The 14,987-nt window shown below is 45.6% G+C and overlaps 1 protein-coding gene across 7 annotated transcripts in view; it reads right to left on the bottom strand.

Annotated features, from left to right (window-relative positions):
- Window positions 1–14,987, bottom strand: part of DNAH9 (dynein axonemal heavy chain 9) — a 1,014,643-nt gene that overhangs the window by 377,848 nt on the left and 621,808 nt on the right. For all 7 annotated transcript variants that reach the window (XM_063960955.1, XM_063960958.1, XM_063960957.1 and 4 more), the window contains 3 exons: window positions 7,567–7,732; window positions 1,025–1,127; window positions 275–514 (listed from right to left, as the gene is read on the bottom strand). In XM_063960955.1, coding sequence (XP_063817025.1) covers window positions 275–514; window positions 1,025–1,127; window positions 7,567–7,732 — 509 coding nt within the window. The remainder of the gene's footprint in view (window positions 1–274; window positions 515–1,024; window positions 1,128–7,566; window positions 7,733–14,987) is intronic.

Raw genomic sequence — 14,987 nt, 5'->3', positions numbered from 1 at the left:
CCATGCTTTCCAATAAACCAGTGGTTCTCAAACTCGGTCCTCAGGACCCCACACGGTTCACATTTTCCATGTCACCCAGCAGGTGCTCTGTGTATCACCAACTGTCACATTTTAAAAATCTACAGATGACCTGCAAAACATGGACCATGTGGGGTTCTGAGGACCGAGTTTGAGAACCTGTGCAATAAACCCTCCTTAAGAATCTGGACCGGCCACGAGTTTGCATGAAGTGAATTTGTAGACAACAGATTCCACATTCAATTGAAGCACTCACCTGGAATATGTTGGATAGGTCCCTTAGGTTAAAGATATAGTGGAACTTTATGGCTGTGGGCAAGAAGGTTGATGTCACTTTCTGATGCATAGACAAGGCTAAGCTAATCAGCTGCTGTGTAGTCTTCTGCAGAGGAGTAGGGAAGTTGCCCGCCTTCAGATGTTGAGTCAGAATAGTGCTGTAGATTGTAGCAAGGGCATCCATGCCAGGGAATGATAGAGCAAACACACTGAAATGTCTCTGAATGGGGGTAAAACATATGACATCATTACTACTGTATTTGACATTTATTAAAAAATGTGTAATTCATATGTGTCCCTGATTAAAGGAAAATCATAGCAACCCTATAAGAGGCCATGTTGGCCGACCGACCAAGAGGCAAGCAGTACACCTGTACAAGACCTACTGTCTGTAGTAGAAGATAATGCATAAACCCACCACTAAATGGATGAGATACAGTAGATGAACACCTCATAATGCACTTATTTGAAAAGTAACTCAAATATATTTTATCTTCTCCTCCTGGCCACAATCTCCACAGCCATTGCCTGTCTTCATCTGCATATGAGCACAGTGGTCTTATACAAAAAAAACAATAAAACGGCTACATGAAAGCCCAATGAAGTAGCTGTTTGAAGATCTTAATGTGTTTTGTTGAATGGGACAAACACATATACTGTATATGTAAGACAATATATTGGTCAATTCATGAATAAACTGTGTAATACATGCTGCATGAAGTGTACTCACCTGAAGTCGGGGGTTGATGGTGAAGCTGCCAGCTGTGGGATTCATGCAAGACACGTACTGGACATTCATTATCTCTTTCATTGTCAGCTTGTTCCTGTCGTACCTTAAGAATTAAATCAAAGCAATACAGCTTGGTGATAAACAACAATATGTGCTATACAACACACGGAAGTACTGAACTGCCCAGAGCATCCAAAGGACGCTCTGAGCAGATGAACAGCAGTGCTACTGGTAGCAGGTGCAGGACAGCGATGGTGACACCCCTGCGCTGGTCCTGGTGCAGGGCAGCGGCAGTGACACCCGTGTCGTTGGCAATGGTATCGCTCACACACCATTAGTTATGGCTTGTTTGGCAGAAGCCAATTAATCTAGCAGTAGGTCTTTCTATTGTGAAAGAAAATCAGTGTACCCAGGGAAAACTCATGCAATCAAAGAAAACATATGAACTCCACATGGTTATCAGATGTCTGAATGTGTAGTGCCTTTACTATACAGTTGAAATCACTAGAGAGAAAAAATAAGTTTTACTTACCGGTAAATCTATTTCTCGTAGTCCGTAGTGGATGCTGGGGACTCCGTAAGGACCATGGGGAATAGACGGGCTCCGCAGGAGACATGGGCACTTTAAGAAAGAATTTAGATTCTGGTGTGCTCTGGCTCCTCCCTCTATGTCCCTCCTCCAGACCTCAGTTAGAGAAACTATGGGGGTAATTCCAAGTTGATCGCAGCAGGATTTTAGTTAGCAATTGGGCAAAACCATGTGCACTGCAGGGGAGGCAGATATAACATGTGCAGAGAGAGTTAGATTTGGGTGGGGTGAGTTCAATCTGCAATCTAATTTGCAGTGTAAAAATAAAGCAGCCAGTATTTACCCTGCACAGAAACAAAATAACCCACCCAAATCTAACTCTCTCTGCAAATGTTATATCTGCCTCCCCTGCAGTGCACATGGTTTTGCCCAATTGCTAACTAAAATCCTGCTGCGATCAACTTGGAATTACCCCCCATGCCCGGAAGAGCTGACAGGACAAGGAAAGGATTTTGGGAATCCAGGGTAAGACTCATACCAGCCACACCAATCACACCGTATAACTCGTGATAACTTTACCCAGTTAACAGTATGAACAATCACAGAACATCAGATAAACTCTGATGCAACTATAACATAACATAACCCTTATTTAAGCAATAACTATATACAAGCATTGCAGAAGAAGTCCGCACTTGGGACGGGCGCCCAGCATCCACTACGGACTACGAGAAATAGATTTACCGGTAAGTAAAATCTTATTTTCTCTAACGTCCTAGTGGATGCTGGGGACTCCGTAAGGACCATGGGGATTATACCAAAGCTCCCAAACGGGCGGGAGAGTGCGGATGACTCTGCAGCACCGAATGAGCAAACACAAGGTCCTCCTCAGCCAGGGTATCAAACTTGTAGAATTTTGCAAAAGTGTTTGAACCTGACCAAGTAGCCGCTCGGCACAGCTGTAATGTTGAGACCCCTCGGGCAGCCGCCCAAGAAGAGCCCACATTCCTAGTGGAATGGGCCTTAACTGATTTTGGCAGCGGCAATCCAGCCACAGAATGAGCCTGCTGAATCGTGTCACAGATCCAGCGAGCAATAGTTTGCTTTGAAGCAGGCGCCCCAAGCTTGTTGGAAGCATACAGGATAAACAAAGATTCTGTTTTCCTGACCTTAGCCGTTCTGGCTACATAAACCTTCAAAGCCCCGACCACATCCTCCAAGTCAGTAGTAGCCACAGGCACCACAATAGGTTGGTTTATATGAAAGGATGAAACCACTTTCGGCAGAAATTGTGGGCGGGTCCGCAATTCTGCTCTATCCGCATGGAAAACCAGATAAGGGCTTTTATGTGACAAAGCCGCTAATTCTGACACACGCCTAGCCGAAGCCAAGGCTAATAGCATGACTACCTTGCACGTGAGATATTTTACTTACACCGTTTTGAGTGGTTCAAACCAGTGTGATTTCAGGAAACTCAACACCACGTTAAGATCCCAAGGTGCCACTGGAGGCACAAAAGGGGGCTGAATATGCAGCACTCCCTTTACAAACGTCTGAACTTCAGGCAGAGAAGCCAGTTCTTTTTGAAAGAAAATGGATAAGGCCGAAATCTGAACCTTAATGGAACCCAATTTAAGGCCCAAAGTCACTCCCGACTGTAGGAAGTGAAGGAAACAGCCCAGCTGGAATTCCTCCGTAGGGGCATTCCTGGCCTCACACCAAGCCACATATTTTCGCCATATACGGTGATAATGTTGAGCCATCACATCCTTCCTAGCCTCTATCAGCGTAGGAATGACCTCATCCGGAATGCCTTTTTCTGCTAGGATCCGGCGTTCAACCGCCATGCCGTCAAACGCAGCTGCGGTAAGTCTTGGAACCGACAGGGCCCCTGTTGCACAAGTCCTGTCTTAGAGGCAGAGGCCACGGGTCCTCTGTGAGCATTTCTTGCAGATCTGGATACCAAGTCCTTCTTGGCCAATCCGGAACAATGAGTATTGTTCTCACTCCTCTTTTTCTTATGATTCTCAGCACCTTGGGTATGAGAGGAAGAGGAGGAAATACATAGACCGACTGGAACACCCACGGTGTCACCAGTGCGTCCACAGCTATCGCCTGAGGGTCTCTTGACCTGGCGCAATATCTCTGCAGCTTTTTGTTGAGGGAGGATGCCATCATGTCCACCTGTGGCAGTTCCCACCGACTTGCAATCTGCGTGAAGACTTCTTGATGAAGTTCCCACTCTCCCGGGTGGAGGTCATGCCTGCTGAGGAAGTCTGCTTCCCAGTTGTCCACTCCCGGAATGAACACTGCTGACAGTGCGCTTACGTGATTCTCCGCCCAGCAAAGAATTCTGGTGGCTTCTACCATCGCCACCCTGCTCCTTGTGCCGCCTTGGCGGTTTACATGAGCCACTGCGGTGATGTTGTCTGACTGAATCAGAACCGGTTGGTCGCGAAGCAGGGACTCTGCTTGACGTGGGGCGTTGTATATGGCCCTTAGTTCCAGGATGTTGATGTGAAGGCAAGTCTCCTGACTTGACCACAGCCCTTGGAAATTTGTTCCCTGTGCGACTGCCCCCCACCCTCGGAGGCTTGCATCCGTGGTCACCAGGACCCAGTCCTGAATGCCGAATCTGCGACCTTCGAGAAGGTGAGCACTCTGCAGCCACCACAGGAGAGACACCTTGGCCCTGGGGGATAGGGTGATTAACCGATGCATCTGAAGATGTGATCCGGACCACTTGTCCAGTAAGTCCCATTGGAAGGTCCTCGCATGGAACCTGCCGAAGGGAATGGCCTCGTATGATGCCACCATCCTTCCCAGGAGTCGAGTGCAGTCATGACACCTGTTTTGGTTTTAATAGATTCCTGACCAGTGTCATGAGCTCCTGAGCTCTCTCTATCGGGAGATAAACCCTTTTCTGGTCTGTGTCTAGGATCATGCCTAGGAGAGGCAGATGAGCTGTAGGAACCAACTGCGACTTTGGAATATATTGGATCCAGCCGTGTTGCCGTTACACTTCCAGAGAAAGTGATACGCTGTTCAGCAACTGCTCTCTTGATCTCGCTTTTATGAGATCGTCCAAGTACGTGATAATAGTGACACCTTGCTTCCGCAGGCGCACCATCAGTTCCGCCATTACCTTGGTGAATATTCTCGGGGCCGCGGAGAGACCAAACGGCAACGTCTGAAATTGGTAATAACAATCCCGTACCGCAATTCTGAGGTACGCCTGATAAAGGGTGGATAAATGGGGACATGAAGGTATGCATCCTTTATGTCCAGAGTCACCATAAAATCTGCCCCTTTCAGGCTTGCAATGACCGCTCTTAACGATTCCATCTTGAACTTGAACCTTTTCAGGTATATGTTCAGGGATTTTAAATTCAATATGGGTCTGACCGAACCGTCTGGTTTCGGGACTACAACATGGTCGAATAATAACCCGCTCTTTGTTGAAGGAGGGGAACCTTGACCACCACCTGTTGAAGATACAATTTGTGAATCGCAGTTAACACTGTTTCTCTCTCGTGAAGGGAAGCCGGCAGGGCCCTCGGTGAGGGGGCATCTCCTCAAAGTCCAGCTTGTATCCCTGAGACACAATATCTATTGCCCAGGGATCTAACAGGGAGTGAACCCACTTGTGGCTGAACTTACGAAGGCGTGCCCCCACCGGGCCTAGCTCCGCCTGTGGAGCCCCAGCGACATGCGGTGGATTTTGTAGAGGCCGGGGAGGACTTCTGTTCCTGGGAACTAGCTGTGTTGTGCAGCTTCTTTCCTCTGCCCCCGCCTCTGGCAAGAAAGGACGCACCTCGGACTTTCTTGTTTCTTTGTTCGAAAGGCTGCATTTGATAATGTCGTGCTTTCCTAGGCTGTGCAGGAATATAAGGCAAAATATCAGAATTACCAGCTATAGCTGTGGAGACCAGGTCCGAGAACCCTTCTCCACACAATCCTCAGCCTTCCATATGCCTCTTAAGTCGGCATCATCTGTCCATTGCATATTCTACAGGACACGTCAAGCAGAAATCGACATAGCTTTGACTCTAGGACCCAGTATACTCATGTCTCTTTGGGCATGTTTTATATATATATATCTCTTACGACAGCATCTTTAATATATATATATATATATATCTATATATACATATATATATATATATACATACTAGGGTCTCAATCTCTGCTGATAAGGTACCTGTCCACGCTGCCACAGCGCTATAAACCCATGCCGACACAATCGCCGGTCTGAGTAGTGTACCAGAATGTGCACGCTATCTGCAGGATCCCTGAGAATAGCTGTTACGTCAGGGCTACATTTTGGGCAAACGTGACACCCTAGGGGAAGATTCCCATCGTATCCTGGCCCTAGTGGGGAAAGGATACTCCCTGAGAATTCTTTGTGGGAAACTGCAGTCTCTTGTCTGGAGAATCCCGCTCTTTTTCATCATGAGAGGAGGGAAATTTACCTCAGCTTTCTTCCCCTTAAACATGTGTACCCTTGTGTCAGGGACAGATGAGTCATCAGTGATATGCAAATCATCTTTTATTACAATAATCATATATTGAATACTTTTCTGCCATTTTGGCTGTAACTTTGCATTATCGTAGTCGACATTGGAGTCAGACTCCGTGTCGATATCAGTGTCTATTATTTTGGATAGTGGTCATTGAGAGACTCTGAAGGTCTCTGCGACATAGGGACAGACATGGGTAGATTTCCTGTCTGTTCTCTAATCTTTTGTGCAATAAATTCACCTTAGCACTTAATTACACATATCCAAACAGGTGTCGGCGTTGTCGACGGAGACACCCTCTCACACACATATTTGCTCCATCTCCTCCTTAGGGGAGCCTTTTACCTCAGACATGTCGACACACACGTACCGACACACCACACACTCAGGGAATGCTCATCTGAAGACAATTCCCCTATAAGGCCCTTTGGAGAGACAGAGCGAGAGTATGCCAGAACACACCCCAGCGCTATTAACCCAGGAATAACACAGTAACTTAATGTTAACCCAGTAGCTGCTGTTTATATTGATTTTTGTGCCTAATTATGTGCTCCCCCTCTCTTTTTACCCTCTTCTACCGTGTAACTGCAGGGGAGAGGCTGGGGAGCTTCCTCTCAGCGGTACTGTGGAGAAAAAACATGGCGCTGGTGAGTGCTGAGGAAGAAGCCCCGCCCCCTCGACGGTGGGCTTCTGTCCCGCTTTCATGTACAATTTTTGGCGGGGGCTCAATCTCATACATATATACAGTGCCCAACTGTATATATGCAAACTTTTGCCAAAGAGGTCTCTAATTGCTGCCCAGGGTACCGCCCCCCCCTGCGCCCTGCACCCTTACTGTGACCGGAGTATGTGGGTGTAGTGTGGGAGTCTTCTGCCGCCGATTTCGAAGTCTTCTTGCTTCTTTCACCCGGCTTCTGTCTTCCGGCTCTGCGAGGGGGACGGCAGCGCGGCTCCGGGATCGGACGACGAGGGTGAGATCCTGTGTACGATCCCTCTGGAGCTAATGGTGTCCAGTAGCCTAAGAAGCAGGACCTATCTGCAGAGAGTAGGGCTGCTTCTCTCCCCTCAGTCCCACGATGCAGGGAGTCTGTTGCCAGCAGAGCTCCCTGAAAATAAAAAAAAACCTAACAAAATACTTTCTTATAGCAAGCTCAGGAGAGCTCACGAAACAGCACCCAGCTCGTCCGGGCACAGATTCAAACTGAGGTCTGGAGGAGGGACATAGAGGGAGGAGCCAGAGCACACCAGAATCTAAATTCTTTCTTAAAGTGCCCATGTCTCCTGCGGAGCCCGTCTATTCCCCATGGTCCTTACGGAGTCCCCAGCATCCACTAGGACGTTAGAGAAATGGAAGATGATTAGAAGGGGCACACGTGGTTCCCATGCTACCTACTGCCACAGTGACTGTCCACAATCAAAGCGAATGACCATTTTCTGCAATCTTACACTAAAGCCTGTTCTCTCCCCTAGTAACAAACCCATATGTTCCTTACCAGTGTCCATAGTCCATGTGTTGGCGGATGAGTGTGTGAGGCTGCACCGTTCCATAAGTATCAACCTCTGGCATATTCATATCATCAATAAAGTAGATCAGCTTCTTGGTACCCGGTGGACCATAATTCCGGCCAGATTTTTTCTCTAGTGGCTTCTCTAGAATAGCTGGAGTAAAAAAGAGGAACAGAGCTTCTAAGACATCAGACATGAAAAAAAAATCACTGTATAATATGACATTCAATAAATAAACTGGGTGTACAAGAAGCGAAAAAGAAAATGACAAATAATAACAATGGCTAGAAATGTAACATCTTAATCAACAAAATAAGGGGCACAGTTACAAAGCAGTGATAAGAGCGGAGAAGTGAGCCAGTGGAGAAATTGCCCATGGCAACCAATCAGCACTGAAGTAACATCTATAATTTGCATACTATAAAATTATACAGAGCTGCTGATTGGTTGATGAGGTAACTTCTCCACTGGCTCACTTCTCCGCTCTTATCACTGCTTAGTAAATGTCCCCCTTATTTTGTTGATTAACAAGAAATGTTAAGAAAAATAGGAGCCCCTCTATACTCAACCAATGTTACTACAGTCAATTAACATGTTACATGATTTATGTTCACATGTTTCAAATGGCCTCACTGCTAACAGTTATTCTACTAAGGGGTACATTTACTAATCAGTGATAAGAGCGGAGAAGTGAGCCAGTGGAGATATTTCCCCATCAACCAATCAGCAGCTCTGTATCATCTTATAGTATGCAAATTATAGATGTTACTTCAGTGCTGATTGGTTGCCATGGGCAACTTCTCCACTGGCTCACTTCTCCGCTATTATCACTGCTTAGTAAATGTCCCCCTGTGAGCATTGTTTAACTTGTTGTGTGTCAGAACAGATCAATTAAATGATCTCAGAGTTTACTTCATTCTGGGGCAGATGTATTAACCTGGAGAAGGCATAAGGAAGTGATAAACCAGTGATATGTGCAAGGTGATAAAGGCAGCAGCCAATCAGATCCTAACTGTCAATTTACATATTGGAGCTGATTGGCTGGGGCCTTTATCACCTTGCACATATCACTGGTTTATCACTTCCTTATGCCTTCTCCAGGTTAATACATCTGCCCCTTTGTTTGGCTTCTGTCCCCAGAACACTAACAAAGAACAAGAAAGGTCATTTACAAGCGTGCAAGGGGTAGACTTACTAAAAATTCTTAAATAGACAAGTGGTGGTGTTGCCCATAGCAACCAATCAGATTCCGTCTATTCATTTGTAGAATGCAATAGAGAAATGATAGCTAGAATTTGACTGTTTTCTATAGGCAACACCAAAGCTTGTCTGTTTTAGACGTTCTAGTAAATCTGCCACCAAGTGTGGAGAGACACAGTGCAAACTGAGTTTTATGTTGCGGCCTGCCTAAAAGCATAAGTTTAGAAAGAAGCATGTGTATTTGGAGGACGAGAATCATTTTGTGAGTGTGTAGAGTTGGAAACAGAGTTACTAATGCATTCTGGATGCAAAATTCAGCTGTATTTCCTGCACCTAGCATGCGGGAAGTGTAAGTGGCGATGATATTGATGATGCACACTGGGCCATTGCGATGACACAGATGTGTACGAGTCAGAACATGTGCATTAGCATTTGGTTTACAGTGGGCATCTGAAGCTGAACTTACATTACTGTACATGTGACTCAGAATCAGGCCCTCTGTGTATAGCTGAGCCAATACAGTGATAATATGATGTCTGTGAATGCCATGTATACCTGTGTTACCCTTCACTTATTGCTTAGTCAATGATTCCACCATCTAACACATATTCAAAGAAAGGGATGTCATGCTGGTAACAGACTCTTCCCACCATCTGCAAACTAACCAATGGCTGAGAGAAGTGCAATTAATGTTTTTGTTTATAATACACTGTAGATGGAAAAATAGGTCTCATCTGGGATTTGGATTCTGGTTTCCAACATAAAACTACTGTAATAGTGATTATCTCATGCAAGCTCCTACCCAATAATGAGTCAAATTGGTGTGACCAGGCCTGGGCAAGCAATAACTCTCCAGCGGTTGTGCAACTACTAGACTAGACAAAGCCTACCAGCCTGGCCAGTTTCATTTCTACATGTAGAATCCTGCAGGGATAGTAGAAGCTGACTCCTGGCCTTTCTAAACGGTCTGTGTTTTGCTCTTAATAAACTGCGGTTGAAGTTTTGCCGTTTATTTAACAATTTCAGTCTAATTATTTTCACTGAACTTGTTCCTTTAAAGCAGACCTTCTGTACCTCTCGAGTGTACAGTGTTGTTCCAGTGACACTAGCACACTCTTTTAAATTAAGGCAGTTATTATAAGTCTGCCAGTGACCTATAAAACATATTTAAGCTAATAGCAAGCCTGGGTTGTCCACGGTGCTGCAAGAAAGTGCAAAATAAGCAAAGGCTGAGGAAGATTTGGGAGGTGGCACGTTCCTGCTTTGGTAGAGTAACCTACATTTTTGGAAAAGGTTGTAAATGAGGAACACACAGCTGTATGAATGACATGCAAGGCTGTGTCTGTCTTATAGGCCTAGGAAGGTACAGTTCAAGGATAGAAAATAAATATTAATGTTTATTATATTGTCAAATTAACTCTGTCCTTCCTTTTACTCCCATCCCTCAGCTAATAATACGAGAATTTGCAATTTATTGTTATAACCTTGTCTGCTGCCTTCTGCTCGAATATATTAAAGTTGTTTCTAATCTAACCATACTGTATGTGAGCAGGAGATTTCTGCTCACGTCAATCAAGTCAGTTTGAAAATATAGCAACGCTTAAAATCATAGGGTGTTTGCAAAAACCATGTTTCTTTAATCATTTAAACAAAATGCCAATACACTACAATATATAGGTAGCAAAGATTGTTGGATTTTTTTTTTTTTACTTTATTAAAACAATGCCATTACTCTCAGTAAATCATTCGTGATGTAGGCAACCCACGTACTTAGTTAATGTTAATGAGTTTTTTTAGCTAAAGTACATGAAAAGAAGATGGATGCAGCAGTGGGGATACACCATTTCTGGAGATGGGTGGCCCCAGGGAGACTCAGGGCATCATTATGCACTTGCAAATCCATTCCAACAACAAAGGTGTGTAATATCATGGGCAAATTTTTTTTCTTATGTGGTTGTTCCCACTGGAGCATTGTAGCATTTTAAAATCAGTACAACCTGTTATTAAGAAAGTATCACTAAAATGAGTTTGTAACGAGCGTTGGTTTTCATGCTTTTTTTTTTTATACCATTTTCCCACTGGAAATTCCCAGCATGTGTGGGAAAGAGCTCTAAATGCTGTGCTAGCATAAAGCAGCAGGCAGTAATTATTTTACTATTGTCAATGTAGTAGTGTAAATTAAAAACAAGGGGACACCTTCTTATTGTATCAACTCATGTCAAACTCTACTGCAGTGCAACCAAGCTTTAGTAAGTTGTGGCTCAAAAGTTGATGTGGAACCATAAGTCCCATCATGCTGTAAGTGCAAGGGTGCAAGGAGATATATAGGGGGTCATTCCGACTTGATCGTAGCTATGCTAAATTTAGCACAGCTACAATCATCTTCCCAGACATGCGGAGGTCACACAGCACAAGGCTAGTCCGCCCCGCATGTCAGTCCGGCTCCCCCCCCACACAAGTACAAAAGCATCGCACAGCGGTGATGCTTTTATACTTGAAGAGTAACTCCCAGCCAGCACAGCTCCTGCGGTTGGCCGGAAGTTACTCGTTGCTGCCCCGGGTTGCAGCAGCTGCGTGTGACGTCATGCAGCTGCTGAGGCCCGTCCCCCGCGCAGTCCGGCCACGTCTGCGTTGGCCGGACCACGCCCCAAAAATGACGGCCGGATGCCGCCGTGCTGCCCCCTCCCACCCAGCGACCGCCTCTGCCTGTCAATCAGGCCATCTGGCATGCGCCGGCGCACTGCGGTGCTGGCGCATGCGCAGTCCCGACCCGATCGCTGTGCTGCGAACAACTGCAGCGTGCGATCGGGTCTGAATGACCCCCATAGTTTTACAAGGGCTACAGCTTATTTCTATATTACCCATGTGTATTATATAGTGAGGTATGTGACTGAAGCGGGTATGGGACTCAGTGTCGACACCTATTGGTCGACAATGGCTAGGTCGACACGGCCATTAGGTCGACATGAAAAAAGTAAACACGAGATTTTCATGTTTTTTGGGTGTCGTTATTCTCGTAAAGTGACCGGGAACCCCAATTAGTGCACCGTGTCCCCGCGCATGGCTCGCTTTACTCACCATGCTTCGGGCAAGGTGCCTCGCTCCGCTACCACTGCGCTCGGCACAGGTTACCGTTCACAATCGTAGTCCACGTGGATCGTAAAGTATGAAAAAGTTCAAAAAAAGAAAAAAATCATGTCGACCTTTTTGCATGTCGACCTTGTTCAAGTCGACCTAATAGTCATGTCGACCTATTTCTAGTGTAGACCAATAGGTGTCGACCTAATGGGTGTCAACCCAAAGTCCGGATACCGACTGAAGCATATAGAAACAGTCATTTTAAATAAGGCTTGTCATAAAGTTCTAAAGTCTAATATATATTTTGTAATATTTCACTGCATATAACCTTGTACACTACGTAGGTCCTGCTAACTTATGGAAGACTTTTAAATTTATTGTGCTCTTCCATACCTCCCAACTTTGACGCACGGGACTCGTAAATGGGGCGTGGCTTAATGTGGGAGGGTGTGGCCTCAGTCGAGTGGGCATGGCCGAGCATCATGGACCCATTTTTGGCATTTTGGGGGCGTGCCCAGCGCTCCCTGAGCAGACCCCTGCTCTTCTCCCAGAATTGAATAGATGCCTTCCTCCCCCTTCCTGGGTCACTTTGCACTTTGACCTGCGGGAGGAACAGCAGGACAGTCCAGCTGAAATCGGGACAGTTGGGAGGTATGCTCTTTGTGTGCTTTGTGCTCTCTCCAGCAGTCTTCTTCCAGAGAAGACTGCTTCCATCTGTGTGAATATACCTGCCCAGGAGCAGGGGTGTAGCGAGGGTGGCTCCAGTGGAGCGCCGGAAAAGTTAGAGGGCGCACCGCTGCCTGCCCCGTCTCTCTACCTGCTAAACCACGGGCCATTGTACAGGCAGCCGCAGAGCAGGAGAAGCAGAGGGGGCACACACTGACTTGGAATCAGAGTCTAGGTAGGGAACAGGGCAAGAGACACTAACAGCCGGCACATGCCGCAGCTCTGCCCGCCCTCTTTATGTGTCTCACTGTCTGCTTGTAGCTGTGAAGCAGGGTTACTTCTATCCTGCTACACCACTCTCTGCCCCTACTGCTGCATCACCTCTTTCTGCCCCAGCAACTCTCTCTGTCCCAACTGCTGCAGCAGCACCTCTTTCTGCCCCAGCTTCTGCAGCACCTCTCTCTGACCTGGCTGCAACAGCACCTCTCTCTGCATTAGTAGCTGCAGAGTAACATGTATTGTTGTACTGTGTGGCATAAAGAGTATAAGCGGCTCCACTGTGGCGTAAAGTGTATAAGGGGTACTACTATGTGGTGTAATGTGAATAACAGACAATACTGTACGGTGTAATGTGAATAACAGACAATTCTGTGCAGTGTAATGTGAGTTTGTACTATTTTGTGGCCACACCCCTTCCTCATGAAGCCATGCCCCTATATTTTTGTTGCGCGCCTTTGTTGCGCACTGTCCCTATTTTAAACATGGGGGCGTCCAAAGAAAACTTTTACCCTGAGCTCCACAAGGTCTAGAACTGTCCCTGTCACCAATTTAGTATTTTTAAATATTTTTTCTTTTCAAATGTAACATGCACCCAATTCAGTACAGGGGAGGGGGCGCCGAAAGTTAAACATACTTTTGCTCCGGACACCATGGCACCTAGCTACACCTTTACCCAGGAGTAAGAATACTGCAGGCCTGTGAGACATGTTTGACTGTCAAGTGTCAGCACATAGAGCTAATTCATCAGCTGTATATTCCTACACCTCAAAGCTCTCCTGCTGTACAAATAAGAGGAGCCTGCTCGAGAGAGCACAGCACAGGTAACTCACTCTGGATTTAACATCCTCTCTCTTTGGTAAAGCCTGATTTGTTTTGGCTATCTACAGTACATAGGGCCTTATTCAGGTTTGTTAGCAAACAAAAAAGTTTAGCAATTTGGCAAAACCATGTTGTACTGCAGGCGGGGCAGATGTAACATGGGCAGAGAGAGTTAGATTTGGGTGGGGTGTGTGCAAAACTGAAATCTAAATTGCAGTGTAGAAATAAAGCAGCCATTATTTACCCTGCACAGAAACCATATAACCCACCCAAATCTAACTCTCTCTGCACATGTTACATCAGCCCAAATGTTAATTATTTTGGTTGGCTAACAAACCTGAATAACCCCCATAGTTCACAAGGCTTTATGCAGTAAAGCAATAAAATGAAATCAGAGGACCAGGTCTTCTTTTTCGGTTGTATTTGCTCACATAGGCCATTACGCAATAAAACTAACAAGACAACAAAACTGGTGACAAGAGCACAAATGAACTGCACACACAATATAAACATGACATGTTCACTAAGATAACATGCTGGTGTGGACTTCAGACAAGAGAACATGTGTGGAGAACACCAATGATTTGGATAACTGAAAATAGTATATAAGCAGGAAAGAGCTGAACAAGGCAAGATATGGGTCACAGCGTCTGGACACTATTTAATAACAAACACACATTATACATTAAGATTCTGTCACCTGTCACTACAAATATATATATATATATATATATATATAATTCATTACAATAAAAACTATGTTATAACACTGCCCTCCAGTGTACATATTGAGTGCTGCATTCACAATACTGCAGCTCATTTACAACTTGCACTTGATGTGCAGCACAAATCATTGTGATTTTGCACCAGGTTGCAGAGATGGTCTTCCTAGCACACAACAATGGGGGTAATTCCAAGTTGATCGCAGCAGGAAATTTTTTAGCAGTTGGGCAAAACCATGTGCACTGCAGGGGAGGCAGATATAACATGTGCAGAAAGAGTTAGATTTGGGTGGGTTATTTTATTTCTGTGGAGGGTAAAATAAGAATTTACTTACCGATAATTCTATTTCTCGGAGTCCGTAGTGGATGCTGGGGTTCCTGAAAGGACCATGGGGAATAGCGGCTCCGCAGGAGACAGGGCACAAAAGTAAAGCTTTCCGATCAGGTGGTGTGCACTGGCTCCTCCCCCTATGACCCTCCTCCAAGCCAGTTAGGTACTGTGCCCGGACAAGCGTACACAATAAGGGAGGAATTTTGAATCCCGGGTAAGACTCATACCAGCCACACCAATCACACCGTACAACTTGTGATCAAAACCAGTTAACAGTATGATAACAGAGGAGCCTCTGAAAGATGGCTTCTTA

The sequence above is a fragment of the Pseudophryne corroboree genome, chromosome 3 (genome assembly GCF_028390025.1).
Source record: "Pseudophryne corroboree isolate aPseCor3 chromosome 3, aPseCor3.hap2, whole genome shotgun sequence".
In the NCBI taxonomy this organism is placed as follows: domain Eukaryota; kingdom Metazoa; phylum Chordata; class Amphibia; order Anura; family Myobatrachidae; genus Pseudophryne; species Pseudophryne corroboree.
Note: the sequence above shows the minus strand (reverse complement) of the source record. Positions and strands in the feature narration are given on the sequence as shown.